At 41.6% G+C, this 18524-nt stretch overlaps 1 protein-coding gene across 2 annotated transcripts in view; it reads left to right on the top strand.

Annotated features, from left to right (window-relative positions):
• Positions 1-12826, top strand: part of hsd17b4 (hydroxysteroid (17-beta) dehydrogenase 4) — a 90020-nt gene extending 77194 nt beyond the window's left edge. For both annotated transcript variants that reach the window (XM_078396299.1, XM_078396300.1), the window contains exons 22-24: positions 1640-1778; positions 10545-10672; positions 11651-12826. In XM_078396299.1, coding sequence (XP_078252425.1) covers positions 1640-1778; positions 10545-10672; positions 11651-11740 — 357 coding nt within the window. In that variant the 3' untranslated portion in view covers positions 11741-12826. The remainder of the gene's footprint in view (positions 1-1639; positions 1779-10544; positions 10673-11650) is intronic.
• Positions 12827-18524: the final 5698 nt, after the last annotated feature.

Genomic DNA, 18524 nt, shown 5'->3' with positions numbered 1-18524 from the left:
CTTCCTGGAATCCAAGCTCTATCTGCTTAAACCATTTTAAATAGGCCTGTAAATGTGATCTTTCATGAGTTTCTGCATTGGGCAAAGATTGACTGTGTTTGGGGGGGAAAATAAGCTGAAGTTCTGAAGTTATAAATCCTGTTTGCAAAGTTTAGGTATGAATGGGTCTCGTACTCACGGCCTGCAGTCCATACATTAGGACAAGGAGAGGAGATCTACCCAATGCAATTGGTCATAATGTGTAAAGTAGGGAATGTGGATTGGATTGGATTGGATTGGCGAGACTAAATGCAGGCTCAGCAATCGTTTTGCTCAACACCTTTGCTCAGTCCTCCTTAACCAACCTGATCCCCCGGTGGCTGAGCACTTCAACTCCCCCTCCCACTCCCAGTCTGACCTTTCTGTCTTGGGCCTCCTCCAGTGCCATAGTGAGGCCCACTGGAAATTGGAGGAAGAGCACCTCCTATTTCGCTTTGGCAGCTTACAGCCCAGCGGTATGAACATTAACTTCTCTAACTTTAGGTAGGTCCTCTGTCCCTCTCTTCCCCTCCCCCTTCCCAGTTCTCCCACTGTCTTCCTGTCTCCACCGTTATCCTTTCTTTGTCCCGCCCCCCCTGACATCATTCTGAAGAAGGGTCTCGACCCGAAACGTCACCCATTCCTTCTCTCCTAGATGCTGCCTGACCTGCTGAGTTACTCCAGCATTTTGTGATACCTTCGATTTGTACCAGCATCTGCAGTTATTTTCCTACATACCTTTCTACAATCCATGGTCACTTGTAAAGCTGTTTTTGTCAAGACTTTTTGCTCATTTTATCTAATTTTAGTTCTTCTACAGTGGCGTTTGATGATGTTAGTCTTTCTGCTAAATATCCTGAAAGCCTAGCCGTCAAGAACATGACGGGCATTTTTGACAACCACACCTAAGGGAAACATCAATCTAAATGCAGAATTTTAAAAAGAAGGTTAAAATGCTACAGGGCGGTCTCAATTTTATCTAAATAAATTTGAAGCTAGTCTACTGTTGCAAAGTGAACATTAACAGTAGTGAACCATATAGCTGCTCCCACCCTCTGAAACTCACTACCCCAAACCGTCAGAGACTCCTCCTCACTCACCACATTCAAAACATCACTGAAGTCTCACCTGTTCAGCACTGCCTTCAACCACTGACCGTCACCTCACCTTCTGTCTCCTTTTTCTGTTTGTTTACTTATTTATCTATTTCTTTTCTTCTCTATGTTCTAGTAATCCCTGTAAAGCGTCTTTGAGTGTTTGAAAACCGCTATATAAATGTAATGCATTATTATTATTATTATTATATTGATCGGGTCGTATCTGTGGATGGAGATTTACTCTCGAGTTATGGCAGTGTTTCCATCACCCTGCCCGTCCGAAACTAGCACCACTGAGTCGCTAATGTTTGCAACGATTTTAATTCTGTTCCCAAATATTCAGCACTTTTTAACCTAATGGCATATGATGCAATGTTTGAAAATTGCTATGTTTAAATACCATTACCCATTGCACTGACATTGCTGATATAGGTATATCATTAGTAGTATTTATTTATTAGAAGCAGTGCATTTTTGTGAATCTGCAAATGTACTTTGATTTTGAATTATTTTCTTTTAAACAGAGAGGAGAACTGCAAAGTGACCTTGTATTTGCAGAAATAGGTCGCCGCATTAAAGATGTTGGCAGAGAGCTGGTAAAAAAGGTGAATGCAATCTTCCAATGGGATATCACTAAGGAAGGGAAGATGGCAACACAGTGGAGTAAGTATTGCAGTTTTGCAAAGTGATATGTATTTTCATTGTCAGAGAAGTTCTCCACTTTATTCTGTCGTGGGTTCAGAGGAATGAGGGTTGATCTCATTGAAGCATACAAAATTCCAAAGGAAATTGACAGAAGATGCAAGGATGATGTTCCTCTCAGCCTGGATAGACAACCTTAATCACAATCTCAAAAAATACACAAAGTGCTGGAGTAATTCAGCAGGGGTGGATAGCCAGATGTTTGGACAAAGACCAGTGATGAAAAGACAAAACATGTGAGACAAGGACGGAAGAGGAGTAAATTGTGAAGCAAGAGGTAGGAACATTCGTGGAAGGGGAGAAATGGGTGCCAGTCCAGGTGGGACCTAGTGAAGAGAGGGGGAAAAGGTGGGAGAAGGGGGATTTGTTTGTGGGCTAGTTACCTAAAATTGGAGAATTCAATTCATACCGTTAGGTTGTAATCCAAAGTAGAATATGAGGTGCTATTTCTCCAGTTTGCATGTAGCTACACTCTGACACATGCTTGGTAGCTTACAACCTAACGGTATAAACATTGAATTCTCCAATTTGAGGCAGCCGACCCACAAACAACCTCCTTTCACCCCCCCTTTTCCCTGTGCTCCACCTGGACTTCCACCCTTTTCCCCCCTTCTCCTCTCCACCTCCGCTTCCACCAATATTCCTTCCTGTAGCTTCACAATTCACACCACATGTCCTCCAGAGATGCTGCCTGACCTGCTGAATTACTCCAGTATTTTGCCTTGTTTTGTAAACCAGCATCTGCAGTTTCTTTGTGTTTACAATCTCAAAATAAGGGCTTATTCATTAAAGACAGAGATGCAAAGAAACCTCTTCACACAAGTTGAAGTGAATCTAGGGAATTCCTTAACCTAGATGGCAAAAGAGGTTCTGTTTGGGACATGAAATGTAGAGATTCATAAAATTTTAAATATCAAGGTAATCCAGGAGTACATTGTGAGTTTGGGAAAGGAGTGCAGCTGTTAAACATCAGCTGAAACTGTTTGAGTGCAGAGAAGACTTGAGGCACTGAATGGCTGAATCCTGTTTTTTATGCATGGGGTTTGGCAGAGACTGTTGACCTTGAACAATTCTCTCTCTCTCTGGCATCCGTCCATCTGCGGGAGATGATGGTGCGGCTTGGCGTTGTCCTGCTTGGAGAGGGGGATTTTTCATCTGTGGTTACATTTCCCTGTGTGACTGACTAGGCCTATCCGTGACAGGCAGATCCTTCCACAGGTGAGTCGTCTCTGGTCATTGTTCTGGAGAGTCCGTGGCTGCTGTCTTTGACCATGTTGCAGTGTTAGTGCCTGTGCTTCAGGGTCTTGAACCACGTGCTGTTGTGATGTTTCATGACCGCCTGGAGGTCCTTCCTCTACCTGCCATGGTCCTCAGCAGCCGCTTCCCAGTTGACAGTGTCGACATTGAAGCTTGTCATATCCTTTTTAATTGTGTCCTTGTCGCCGAGCTTTGGTCTTCCTCTTGGTCTCCGAGCATTGGCAACCTCCCCATAAAGCATGTCTTTGGGGATACGCCCATTGTCCATCCTGTGTACATGTCCAAGCCAGCGGAGGTGCTTCTGCTTGAGGATAGCAGGGATGCTAGCTAGGCATGTTGGTTAGAGAGAGGACAGATTCGTTGGTGATTTTGTCCTGCCAAGAAACTCCCAGGATGCGGCGAAGACAGCGAAAATGGAAGTTATTCAATTTCCGCCCTTGATGTTGATAGGTCGTCCAAGCTTCACTACTGTAAACTAGCGTGCTCAATACACGGGCTTTGTAGACAGTGACCTTAGTTTTGGTTGTGAGTTTCCTGTTCTTCCATGCCCGCTTGGTTAGTCTCCCGAAGGTGGTTGCTGCCTTTCCTGTGCATGAGTTGATTTCCTCATCCAAAGAGAGGCTATCAGTCACTGTGGATCCCAAGTAGGAGAATATTTTGGCGGATTCCAGTAAAGAGGTATTTAGGCAGATTTGAGGGGGGAGTAGAGTGCCCTGACCCATGACCACAGTCTTAATGCTGATTGTCAGTCGATATTCATTGCAGGCATGAGACATCCTGTTCATTAGCCTTTGAAGTCCACCTTCCGTTGGGGCGATGAATGCAGCATCATCAGCGTACAGGAGTTCTCTGAGGAGCACAGTTTTCACCTTCGTCTTGACCTTTAATCTTGGTAGATTGAAGAGTTTCCCAGCACTTCTGGTGTGGAGGTAGACTCCTTCCGTGTCTGTCGGGAAGGCAAAGGACAGAAGGGCAGATAGGAAGATGTCGAACAGAGTTGAGGCTAGGACATATCCTTGCTTCACTCTGCTTCTCATGGGGAAGCTTTCTGACGTAGCGTCATCAAACTGCAGTGTACATGCATGTTTTTGTGAAAGGACTGGATGAAGTTTAGAAGGTGAGATGGACACCCAAACTTCTCTAGCACCTGGTAAAGGCCGCGTCTGCTGACAGAATCAAATGCTTTTGTGAGATCCACGAATGTGATGTATAATGGGCGGCACGGTAGCGCAGCGGTAGAGTTGCTGCTTTACAGCGAATGCAGCGCCGGAGACTCAGGTTCGATCCTGACTACGGGTGCTGCACTGTAAGGAGTTTGTACGTTCTCCCCGTGACCTGCGTGGGTTTTCTCCGAGATCTTCGGTTTCCTCCCACACTCCAAAGACGTACAGGTATGTAGGTTAATTGGCTGGGTAAATGTAAAAAATTGTCCCTAGTGGGTGTAGGATAGTGTTAATGTACGGGGATCGCTGGGCGGCACGGACTTGGAGGGCCGAAAAGGCCTGTTTCCGGCTATATATATATATGATATGATGATGATAATGGGGTTTGCAGCTCTGCATTTCTCTTGAATTTGACCCAGGGAGAAGCTCATGTCCACCGTAGATCTACCTCCACGAAAACCACATTGCGCCTCAGGGTTTATTCTGTCAGCGAGTTTGTGGAGTCTTTGTAGGATCACACTGGCAAAGGCCTTTCCTGTAGTGCTTAGGAGTGAAATGCCCCTGTAGTTATTGCAGTCACTGCGATCTCCCTTGTTCTTGTCCAATGTGACAATGTTGACGTTACGCATGTCTTGAGGGACCCCACCCTCTCTCCAGCAGAGCTGGAGAAGAGAGTGTAGGAGAAGGGAGTGTAGATATTAGATCAATGCAATACATCTAGATTTAGAAAGATTCAACTATACCGCAAATAAAGTCAGAGCATAAAAAGTCAGGGAAACATGGCAAAATAGATAATTGACTGGCAGATAAAATACAAATTATGGATAGATGTTCAGGGTGACATAGCTTGGATCCCATAAGTTTGGAGCCTGTAACATCTACATTAATATTTGCTTTAGAAAAGAATAATTAAGTTTGAAGTTAGAAAGTGATGGCTTATGCATTACTTTAATAAATTTACAGTGCGTGCATCTAAATGAATTACAAAATAATTAAGTGTTGGGCCCGAAAACTTGGATACCTTTGCACTTTTCTTTAACTTTTCAAACCATGCTCAAAGGTGATTTGAATGGGGCAGATTATGTAAGTGACATTTCCCAGATGAATGATATCGGTGGGAGGTTGTCAGTAATTATGCTATTCATCCAGACATGACAGTTTTCCTCGTGTTAGTTAAGTCACTAACATAACCAATGACATCTTGCATTGTTGCCATAAATTAGTGTTTGACCTTTGCTAAATACTCATTTAAAAATGATCCGACGCACCTTGTGCTGAGGTCAAAATGAGGCCTAGATTAGAGGTAACTGTGCAGGGCATCGATGCACACAGTATATTGCCATCCTCGGGTGTCAATGATTAGGATAATGGAAACTATAATAATGAAGTGTTGGTTCATTTACAACTTTTTTTGTAAAGTTCACATTTGAGCTACATCAACAGTTTGGATGAGAATGCAAAGGCATGCAGAGTTAGCAAATTACACTAAAATGGGTGGTATAGATAGTGACCCCTCTCACCCTGGCCACAAACTCTTTGAAGCACTTACCTCTGGAAGGTGACTCCGGACTGCCAAAGCCGCCACAGCCAGACATAAAAACAGCTTTTTTTCCACATGCAGTAGCTCATCAGTAGCTCTACTCAATAGCCAAAAGTCTGTAGCCTCCTTTTGCTCTGGTATTTTATTTCCTTCTTCACATGTTTAAATTATAATGTTTTATTTTTAATTGTGTACTGTATATCGTATTGTTACTTGTGAGCAAAGCACCAGGGCAAATTCCTTGTATGTATACATATTGGCTAATAAAATTATTCAATTCAATTCAATTCAAGATGGTTATCAAAAATCACCGCAGGATCTTGATCAGCTAGGTAACTAGGTTGAGGAATGGAGTTTAATGCAGATGAGTGCAAGGTGTTGCATTTTTTGAAGTCAAACCATGGCAGGGGACTGTTGTAAAGCAGAGGGATCTTGGAGTGCAGGTACAGAGTTCCCTGACGGTAGCGCAATGGTTAGATAGGGTGGTCAAGAGGCTATTAGTACATTGGCCATCATCTGTCAGGGTATTGGGTATAGAAGTTGAAACATTATGTTACAGTTGTACAAGGCATTGGCAAGGCTGTGTAGGTTCATAGGTTCTAAGAGCAGAATTAGGCCATTTGGGCCATCAAGTCCACTCTGCCGTTCAATCGTGGCTATTCTATCTTTCCCCATTCTTCTGGCTTCTTCCCATAGTCCCTGACACCCTTACTAATCAATTTGGTGTATAGTGTTCAGTTTTGGTCACCCTGATACAGGAAGGATATCGTTAACCTGGAAAGAGTGCAGGGAGGATTTACGAAGATGTTGCCTGGACTCAAGGGCCTGAGCTCCAGGGAGAGGTCGGGCAGGCTAGGACTTTACTCCTTGGAGAACAGGAGGCTAAGGGGTGATCTTTTAGAATTTATTAAATCATGAAAGGAATAGACAGGGTATGCACACTTTTACCCAGAGTAGGGTAATCGAGAAACAAATGACATAGGCTTAAGGTGAGAAAGGAAAGATCTAATAGGAATCTGAGGGGCACCCTTTTCACACAGCTGGTGGTGGATATATGGAATGAGCTGCCAGAGCAGTCAGTGAAGCAGGTACGAAACAACATTTAAAAGACATTTGGACAGGTACACGGATAGGAACGCTTTAGAGCAATATGGGCCAAGCAGGACTAGTGTAGATGGGGCATCTCGGATGGCATGGACGAGTTGGGCCAAAGGGCCTGCTTTCATGCTATATGACTGTCTGTTATGCTTTCAAGTTTTTGTTTAATTCTGAAATGGATGTATAGTTGCAAATTAAGTATGTGGGGTTCTCCTTTAGACCATGCTGAGGGAATACCAGATTGAATTGAATTAATTGGTTGGGAAGTTTACTTAAAGCTAGACAGTGAGCAGCATTTAATTGGCTGCCTGTTGTGTGCACTACATCATTTTCCTATTTTGTTGACTTGAGCGAGTCTGATCTGCAGCCATTTGGTATCCTGCCAGAGTGGAGCTTTATTCAATGCAATCAGGAAGAATGATTATCATTTGTGTCTCTTGTTTTAATTAAGAAGTTAGTTGAGAGGATACTGAAGACACAAATTTTCCATTTTATTGAAAAGGATTAAGAGGAAGTTTGTGCAATCACTGGGGCTAACATCTATGAGGTGAATCTTTCTGAATGTTTTGATGAAAGAATTAACTGATCAAGTAGAATTAAAAAGAAGTGTTTCCACCAAAATGTGGATGCTGACATTAAAAGTTCTAAATTCTATTTACGTACAATATATCAACAATGAATCTTCACTTATTGCGGAGGGTTTCCAGTTTTTTTCTGTAATGTGAAAGTCCTAAATTCATTTGAACATGAGTCATGTCCATGGAGCAGGATTTCTGTTGTATTAATATTACCTTAACATGGGATGCTTAAACCATGTAGCTAAAAATAATAAACTGTGCTGACGTTGGTTATGAATTTGCTAAATGAGGAATTCCAAACTTGTTGCTAAGAGCAGAATTATGGAATTGTGAATAGTTAATTAAACGACAGCATGAAATCCCTGAAGGTATGCTTATTAAAGTTAGAAATAATCTTCCATGGAACGTGATGGAAGTACATATTATTAGTAATATTTGAAATATGGCCAAATTTATCTTCATCCTCTAACTTAATTTATTTTTCTTTAACCTTTCCCAATTATTACTGTATACGAGTAGCAAAACATAAACTTTCACTTTCCAAAATCCCATTCTTCTTGGTATTGCAATTGCTTGACAATCATCCATGGAGGACCCTGGCTGTGCAAAATCCCACCCCCCCCCCCCCCCCTCCCCAGGACCATCTGCAGGTCACACACATACAGAAACAGCCTTTTGTGTTGTTTGGGATCGCTGCTGCATGACCTAAAGGGTGCCTGGCTGAGCAAGTTCAAGGTTTGTGCTGGGATCTGACCCATGATTGTCAATTTTCCATTAGCTAATAGTTAAACAATTGTGCCTCTGACATGGGGTTTGTTTTCCTTAATACTGTGCAATATGCGCTCCAATTTATCAACTCTCAGGGTTAACAAAGTATTGGCTATGCTCATCGATATTTCCTTCCAGTACTGTACCTGATGTTAAATGTGCCGTTGGCTCTGCTGCCATACATGTAAGGTGTGACTTGTTGCCTCTTTCCTGCACAATGGCACCAGTGAGCCATGGAAATTGACAGCAAAATAAATAATGTGAGCCCTTTTAGTTCATTACTGTCATGTGCAACATAGTCAAGCTGAGGCATCTTCAGTTAATGTCCTTGAGGTCGGGGAAAGTGAATGTGGCAGGTTTGAGATAATTTGAATTTTCATTTAGACAGCAAAAGGAAAACAGTGCAATTTCAAGTCGACATGAGCTGCCTTAGTGCAGGGTGCAACCGTATTAAATATTGAAATGTCCTTTTTCGGTTTAGAATCAGTGCAGTTACATTTAATAGAAAATAAATTCCTACAAAGTTTAAAAACAACTGACTATTTTGAAACTGTAGATTTGTAGAACCTTTTCTGATTTAAGTTTATTGCTGACTCATGCCTTCCATCCACCCAATGTGGATTATCTCGGAGAATAAAATGTCTCTTCATAGAAGACTGGGAGCAAATGTTACAGCAAGGTTTAAGCTGTTTCTTTAAGCTGTTTCCTTAGGAATTTTGAATTGACTTCCTGAATGTTGACAAGAAGATATGGTTTAATGAACAATAAAAGTAGTTCAGCTTAAAATATTTCAAGTGCTAAATTGATTCTGGACATGCTGATAGACTGTTGTAGTTTGTGATGGCTTATCAACACATTCTAAAAGTTATTTAGGGATTGACAAAAACACTGAAGTTCAATAAATCAATTAAAGAGACAAAATTAATTGTTTTGGACTCGAGTGGCCCCCAGACTGTGCTTCATATTAATTGTTTCGACTTGCTTGGTAGATCTGGGGTTATTGCTCTAGAGTCTACTTTTATTTAGATTAGAGATACAGCCTGAAAATAGGTCCACCGAGTCCACGCTGACCATCGATCAACCATACACTACCTCTATCCTAGGAACAATTTCCAAAAGACAATGAACCTACAAACTTGTCCGTCTTTGAAACGTGGAAGGAAACCGGAGCACACGGACTAAACCCATGTTGTCACATGGAGAACTTTTAAACTCCGTACCCAGCATCCTTAAACAGGATCGAACCCAGGTCTCTGGCGCTGTAAGGCAGCAACTCTACCACTGCGCCATTGTGCTGCCCTATTTCTCTGATCATCCGACAAAATGGGCAGTTAAAACCAGGTTCTTGGCTGCAACCTCTATTTACAAAAATGAAAATATAGCACATCCACCACAACCAGTAATAATGTGACAGAAAAAGACACAGAAATTGCTCGAAATACTCAGCAGGTCGGACCTCACCCATGGGAAGGGAGACAATCTGTATTCTAGATTGAAGACTCTTCATCAGAACCTATGAAGGGTCCAAAATATGTTTGTTAAGTTGCAGGGAGGGGGTGTCTATGATAGTGTAAAGCCAAGCATACCACGGGGACAGCTGTAAATTAGGTTAGAGGAGCAGTTTCAGGTTTTGCCCTGTGATTGAGATTTAAAGTGTTATATCCTTTGATCCAAAACAAGAATGGTGTACCCATTGATTTTCTTGTTTTGCTTGAGATATGTTAACTTATTTGCATATTTCAGGTGTAAGGGCATTGCCAAAGACTTGATAAAGATGTCTGCCTGATATCCCTCATTCATTACCTTGATGGGTAGTGAACTGGACACATTTTGTGATAGTTGTCCCATTTTATTAAACATTTTACTATTCAACTAAACTTGTCTACAGTCAAATTTATATTGCAAAGTATTTCACGTAATTTTGTGTTTTGTTTTTTTTGCACTGATAAAATAAACCTTCCCCTGAGTTATTGACCATATTCTTATTGTATATTGAGTTGAACATTGATGTCAAGGAACGATGATTATATCTGTAGTTGTGAATCAAACACTTAATAAAATTAACAAAGGCTTGTTGTCCCCCTAGATTTTAATGGGAAATGGAAACTGACTGGAAGATGTGTTTTATGCCAGTTTTCATTATATTTGTTTTATAGAGTATATTGTTAACACAATTTCTGACATTTTTCCTAAATTAAATTGTGCACGTTTAATTTGTCCTTGCAAGTTTCTGAAATCAATAATAAAGTATGAACACATTGAGATATTAATCCAATATTTTTTTTCCTAGAATCTCTTCTAATTACCTTTGGGTGTTTTTTAGCTATCGATCTGAAGAATGATTCTGGAGAGTTGTACAGGGGGGCTGCACGGCATCAGGTTGACACTACTTTCATGTTGTCAGATGAAGATTTCATGCAACTGGTATCAAGAAAACTTAATCCTCAACAGGTAAATGTTTTAAATATATAAATGGTAAACAAAAAAGGAATGCAAGATGGCCTGTCCATATGTAAATACAAAATGGCCTAAGCTTTCCTACTCCTTCTATGGCATGGTACTTCGCATCATGCACTTTTATAAGTACCCAATTGAGAGGGACTTTATCATAGACTAGACCAAGTGGACCTGTTGGGCCCAAACCTCTCCTGCATTGGTGCAGCACCCCCCCCCCCCACTCCCTCCATCCCTCCTCCCTCCTTAATTGTGTCCAGGGACAATTTTTACATTTACCAAGCCAATTAACCTACAAATCTGTACGTCTTTGGAGTGTGGGAGGAAACAGAAGATCTCGGAGAAAACCCACGGAGGTCATGGGAAAAACGTACAAACTCCGTACAGACAGCACCCATAGTCAGGATCGAACCCGGGCCCGCGCTGCATTCGCTGTAAGGCAGCAACTCTACCGCTGTGCCACCCTGCCGCCCAACCTGTTCTCCAACAGTTCGTTTGAAAAGTAAATGCTAAACACACAAACTGTCACTTTTTGGTAATCTCAATGATGAATAAATGGGTGGTTTGTGCCCCATTGCGTCAGAATTTCAGAAAATGATTGTGATTACCCAATCTTTTAAATCTGGATGGAGTTAAAAGAGGATAAACTTGGCCAGGTTCTTAAAAAAAATGATGAAAGGCGTACGATACTTCTAGCAATTGTATATTATTCAATTACTTTTGCCTGTTTGAGGCTGCAGAACCTCCTGCCTCCATTTCCATCTACAGGAAAAAGCTGGAATTGCGGAAAGGTCAACGGGCCAAACATAAACACCAAACACCAAACATAATGGATTCCCATCCTTTTGTATCTGCTTGAATGTGGGAAATGTGCATAATTGGAATTCAACTTGCTTTTTCTCACATCGGTATTACAATGTAAATGTTCCTATTATCTTAATACCTCGTTCAATTTTGTGTGTATTTTTTTCACAGGCTTTCTTTTCAGGCAAGCTGCAAATTAAAGGGAATATCATGCACAGCCAGAAGCTTGAAATGATCCTTAAAGATTATGCAAAGCTATAAGAAAACTTTGACTTCTGAGTGTGTGAATCTGTCTTTCAGAAGCAACCGAGGGCTTTTGAAAAATGTACAGTAATAAAACTTCTAAGAAATGATATTATGTTCTCTTTTTCATGCACAGCTATCAGCAAAATCAACTGGCTTTATTTCAAATGGTAAATTTGACCAAATTACTCACTGGCTTAGAACTATCTGCTTTCATCTCATTTCTGTTTGCTTTATTTTGAAGAATTTCAGATAATAGCAAGATGGTGTTTATTTTTAAACCACAGGAGAAGAGTTCCCCATTCTTTCTGTACTATGTGTAATGGCCTTGATGTTCCTAATCTTTGCATTACTTGCAGTGTTCTGACCAGGAACTTTCAGTTCTCTGTACTTCAACCATTCATTTTTTTGTAAAACATCGCCATTTTGGAGGAATAGAAATGTTGCAAGAACATGCATTTAAGTTCTAGCTTCAGGTAGGTTCTGCGTTTAAAACCATCAGAGGAAGCAGTTTTTGGTTGAATAATTCTAATTCTTCTCTGGGACATTTTCTTAAATTGGCAAGGTAACTAGCTGCTATTGGCATGTCTTCCTCCACTTGTTTCATTTTAGCAGTTTTAATTCTGATGAACCAACTCTTGTAAAATTTATGAAATAAATTGGGAATGATGTTGACTGCATTTTTTCCATTTTTATATTAATTCTAATGTGATAGAAATATAATACCGGTAGGCAGTTTTGTGTTTCATTAGCATTAATTGAGGTCTACCTCTGTTTGGATCATTTGGAAGACATGAAGTATGTCAAACAGTCTGAATAAAAGAAACACTGAGGACTAGTCAGAGAGACGATTTACTTAACGAACAAATCCAAAATGGAAACATCTTTCTAACTTCATGACAGTACAAGGATCCTGTGATTAGCATCATTATTTGTGTACTATGAAAACTTGTTATTGATTGAATTCAACACATTTCTGTGTATAAATATTAAATTACAATTGCCATTGTATTATCCAAAATATGGCAAGATTACAAATGAAATGCCGATCAAGTGAACTTGAGCGACATTAATAAATAATTGGACCCATACCTCAGATTGAAAACATAAATTAATCTTGACGGTTGATTGAGCGATTTACCCAAGCAGAAATAGGGAAGTGTGTTGTTTGGCCAGATGCTTTTGAGTTTTAGAGTCAATTTTGTTGACAGGTTTGATTTTTTTAAAAAAAGTTGCAGTGCTGGATGAAGTAACTCAGGAAGCATCTCAGGATAATATAGATGGATGACGTTTCAGGATTGAGACAATCTCTCAGTGCTTCCCTTCTCTGATTCCTGTTTCTACATTTGGTTTCTTTTAGAGTGGGAATGTTGTGAGAGGCTATAAATTAGAATGCAGGTTGGAAACTTTGAGCTATATTAATGGGAATACGAGGTGTGGATCAAATTCCCAAACACAGCATAATTTGATGGTTTGGGAGCAAGTCAAGTCAATTTTATTTGTATAGCACATTTAAAAACAACCCACGTTGACCAAAGTGCTGTAAATCAGTTCAGGTACTAAGAAATGCACACAGACATAACAGCACATACATAAACGGTTCACAGCGCCCCCTCAGAGGGCCTCAAATGCTAGGGAGTAGAAATAGATTTTGAGCCTGGACTTAAAGGAGTCAATGTAGGGGGCAGTTCTGATGGGGAGAGGGATGCTGTTCCACAGTCTCGGAGCTGCAACCACAAAAGCACGGTCACCCCTGAGCTTAAGCCTAGACTGCTGGATAGTGAGTAGCCCCAAATCGGCCGACCTGAGGGACCTGGAGATAGAGCAGAGAAGGTTAAGCTTAGTCAACTGGCAACATACATTCCAGTGCTTCTGGCCCACAAACATTTAGTTCAGTATGGTCACAGCAGCAACATCTACCGCAGAATGAAGAAAATGTCCAGGTCCTATCCATAAAAAGCAGAACAAATCCACATAGGAATCACCCAATCTGTCCACTGAAAAACATGACCTCTAATGGAAAGTGGCTTCTATAATCAGCAAGCTATCAAATGGGTCTTGTCATCTGATGCTCAGTTTGGGTTTTGCTTGAACCAGGTGAATAGATACAGCACAGACATGGTTGAACCATATACGAGAGAGCTGAATTCTGGTGGTTAGGTAAGTACCTACTTTTAATATCAAGGTAGCATTTGCCCAAGTATAGCATCAAAGCTTCCTGGAAAAATAAGCGTCAAGGGTAAAGTACTCTGGTTGGAGCCATACCTATCACAAAGGAAGACTTTGTCGGCGCCAGGACCGTGGCAACTCTTGTGCACTGCCTGGGTGAGGTCCGTATGATTTTACCGGGTTGTATGCAAAACAAAGCATTTCACTACCTGGGTACACACGCTGTGACAATAGAGTATAATTGAATCATTAAAGGTTAAAAGGAGATGTTTGGGCAAGTTTTTACACAAAGAGTGGTGGATGCCTGGAATGCACTGCCAGGAGTGATGTTGGAGGCAGATACAACAGTGGCGTTTTAGATGTTTTTATATAGGCACATGGAAATGCAGGGACATCGATCATAAGCAGGCTGCTGAGATTCGTTTACCTTGGCATCCTATTCGGCATGGACATTGTGGGCTGAAGGGCCTATTCCTATGCTGTACTGGTCCATTAATGAAAGTTTACCAGGCACATTGGGATAAAATTCATATTAGTCTGGACAAATAAAGCCTAAATTAACATTTGAAAACTGGTCTATAACTGCTAAACATTTGCAAAGCAGGAATATTTTCTACACTAGATTCATTTTACTGAATGAGAAAGAATAAGTGTATGAACTCGTGTTGCCTTTCATTGTGCCTAATGTGTAAATTAAGCACTAAAGGACCAGCAGTACTAAAAACAGATTTATAGACCATAAGTAAATTGCCATGCAATAACTTAAATCCCACAAGTGGTGGTGCTCTTTATCCTGTTAAGACCTTGGGGGATTGCATTTATGCATAACATCGTTCAGCGGGTGACTGGTTTGAGTATAATTAGTAGTGGTATCTATATATTACTAAAACTGTCCATGTGTTTGTGCACAGCATAACTTTTATGGTTCGCACAGCCAAAACGGTACACCATAGCGCCACAGTTTTTGCACCACGTTACTCACGATTATCCTGGGCATAATGTCTAACAACTCTCATTCAAATTGAAGCTACATTTTTAAAGCTACAGACATTTTTAAGTTTAAAAATTTCCTTTCTAACCCATTTCTTGAAGGTCTTCAGCGTGTGACGTCACAATGGCACCCGTGCGACTGCGAGATGAGCTTGCGTCCCCCCCCCTCCCTCCCCCCCCCCCCCCCCCCAACCCGGACCTTTAACTAATGCGATACCCCCCCCCCCCCACCGGACCTTTAACTAATGCGATACCCCCCACCGGACCTTTAGCTAATGCGATACCCCCCGGACCTTTAACTAATGCGATACCCCCCCACCCCCCACCGGACCTTTATCAAATGCGCTCCCCACCCCCACCAGACCTTTAACTAATGCGCTCCCCACCCCTTCCCTGTCTCCCCTTCCCTGTCTCCCCCCCTTCCCTGTCCCCCCTTCTCTGTCCCCCCTCTACGAGGAATGGGCCCAACGGGTCCACTTGGTCTAGTTATACTTAAAAGTGTGATTTTGAGGATGAGACCAAAGATAATGCTGCCATGCTGTCCATTGTGCACACAATGAAAGTGTAATGTTCATGAAGTTTTATTGGATATAACAAACAGCTTGGTAATGAAGCTAGCATTTGCTGCTGTTTAATTAATGCAGTTCATAGAACATTATAAAAACTTAGAGAATCATGTCAACAGCATTAAAAAAAACTCGTGACACCTGAAAGTGGTTCATCTGCAGTACTAAAAACTAAGCCGAAAACGATCTCTGGTACACATTTACCCTATGGCAGTCAATTGTGCTGCCATTATTTAATAGAAGTTCCAGCAAAAGTCTTTAAATGCCTTGCTTTTGCATCCTTAAGCTGCCCTGAAGTACTTCACAGCCAATGAAACACTTTTGATGTTTAATCATCCCTTTAATGCAGGAAATGTAGCAGACAATTTGTGCATATGTTCCCACAAATGGCAAGGCAATAATGACCAAATAATTTGCTTTGATGATGTTGAGTTAAGGATAAGCATTGATCCTGGCACCAGGAATAATTCAACCCTTTTTGAAATAGTGCTATGGATTTTTTTTAATGTTCTGTAAAAAGAATACTCTCTCAGTTAGGCATAATATTCTATAAGTGTAAGAAGGAACTGCAGATGCTGGTTTAAACCGAAGATAGACACAAAAAGCTGGAGTAACTCAGCGGGACAGGCAGCATCTCTGGAGAGAAGGAATGGGTGACATAGAAACATAGGAACATAGAAAATAGTTGCAGGAGGAGACCATCCGGTCCTTCGAGCCAGCACCGCCATTCATTGTGATTGTGAATGGTGGTGCTGGCTTGAAGGGCTTAGCGTTGAGACCCTTCTTGATTTTTCTTTGTAGTTCTTATTAAATAGCATTAGTCACTCTCCAGTTTTCCAGTACCTCAGCCATATCTAATCGAGATAGAAAAATAGGTGCAGGCCTTTTGAGCTAGCACTGCCATTCAATATGATCATGGTTGATCATCCAAAATTAGTACCCCGTTCCGGCTCTTTCCCCATATCCCTTGATTCCCTTTGCCCTAAGAGCTAAATCTAACTCTCTTGAAATTTATATATCTCAGCCAAGGCTTTTGCAATTTCTTCCCTGGTTCCCAACATTGTCCCTGCATGTAGCTGATCTGGCCCTTGATACATATTACGACATCCAGCTCCTCCTCGACTGTAACATGGACTGCCCTCAAGAGATGGGCCTTAATTTTCTCATGTTCCCAAGTCTTCATTTATTCTCCATGGTAACAACAGGAGAAATATTGAGGACCTTGCCCATCTCCTATGGTTCCAAACATAAAGGACTGTTCTGGTTAATGAGGGGGCCTACTCTCTCTGGTTGTCCTATTTCCCCTTAATATACTGATCAAATCTCTTGCCCCCTTTTTGCACTCCTGATTTCCTCCTTAAGTATGCTTATGATTCCCACTAAACAGTTAATTACTGTTAATACATTTAATCACTGCTGCCTATACCTGACCCATGCCTTTTTTCTAGCAAGAGCCTGATTTTTTTTCTTGTTATTCACGGTTCCTACTCTGACCTGCCTTGCCCTTTTGAGCAGCATGCACATCTTGAATTCTCACTATGACACTTTTCAAAACATCCCAATTTGTGGATGTCCCTTTACCCGCAAACAACTACTCAATTCAACTTTTGTAAGCTACTGCAAGCCTAAGTTAGTTTCCCCATTAGGTGTTGAAGTTTGTGGGGCTTTGCCCTTGATTACCTCAGTGGCAAGTGTGCTCGCAATTTTGCCAATAAATGTAGCAACATGGAAATCAGTTTACAAGGTGACCAGTGACACATTAAAACACGGTTCCAGCAGGAAGGGAAGAAAGTTGCCTCCCCCCTCCTACCCACCCCCAAGTTTTGTTGTCATACCTATTTCTACCTAACTACCTAACAGGCAGTCTTGGAAGTCTATCCTGCCTAGTCAAACCGCATGTCAAAAACCTCGGCATGATATTTGACTCTGCATTAAAATTTGATAAGCAAGTCAACGCTGTGGTAAAAGCCAGCTTCCAACTTCGAACCATAGCTAAAATCAAACCTTTCCTCCAATTCGACGACACAGAAAAAATCATTCACGCTTTCATTTCCTCCCGCCTAGACTACTGCAACTCCCTATACACTGGGATCAGTCAATCTTCCCTGTCCCGCCTGCAACTGGTCCAAAACGCCGCAGCGAGACTCCTGACGGGTACCCGTAAAAGGGACCACATCACCCCGATTCTGGCCTCTCTCCACTGGCTCCCTGTACGGTACAGAATCAACTTCAAGCTCCTCCTATTCACGTGTAAAGCCCTAAATGGACATTCCCCCCCCACATCAAAAATCTTCTAACCTCCCTCTCTAACTCCAGGTCCCTCAGGTCGGCCGACTTGGGGCTACTCGCTATCCCGCGGTCTAGGCTTAAGCTCAGGGGTGACCGCGCTTTTGCGGTTGCAGCTCCTAGACTGTGGAACAGCATCCCTCTCCCCATCTGAACTGCCCCCTCCATCGACTCCTTTAAGTCCAGGCTCAAAACCTATTTCTACTCCCTCGCGTTTGAGGCTCATTGAGGAGGCGCTGTGAACTGTTTGCGTGCTACTGTATGTTTCATTTTTTTCCTTAGTACCTAATCAGATGTACAGCACTTTGGTCAACGTGGGTTGTTTTTAAATGTGCTATACAAATAAAATTGACTTGACTTGACTTGACTATTTCTACGATCTTTATTTCACACCTCTTGCATCAGAGGCTGTCGAGAACAAAGGGGGGATACGATGGTGGGTGGGGGGGGGGGCGCCGAGAACGGATGTTGCCCATTGTGGATGTTGCCCATGAATGGATGTTGCCCATGTGAAATTTATGAAGACATTTGGTAAGGTTTTGTACCACAAAAAAACTAAACGTACATGGCATTGATGGTAAAAGAAACACCTAATTTTTAAATCATGTTTGAGGGAACAATGATGATTCTGGAATTCTCTACCCGACCTTTCTATCTCTCCTGTGCTAAAAGATGCTTCTTAAAATATATTTCTAATGTAGATTTTGTTGTTTATCTTGATATCTCCTTTTGTGGCTGCATCAATTTTTTGTTTGCTAATGTCCTTACAGGAGCCAAAGGATTTTCTTTGC

This window comes from Rhinoraja longicauda, chromosome 3 (genome assembly GCF_053455715.1).
Source record: "Rhinoraja longicauda isolate Sanriku21f chromosome 3, sRhiLon1.1, whole genome shotgun sequence".
NCBI classification, from domain to species: domain Eukaryota; kingdom Metazoa; phylum Chordata; class Chondrichthyes; order Rajiformes; family Arhynchobatidae; genus Rhinoraja; species Rhinoraja longicauda.
The sequence above is the reverse complement of the archived record's forward strand: the minus strand, read 5'-3'. Positions and strand labels throughout refer to the sequence as shown.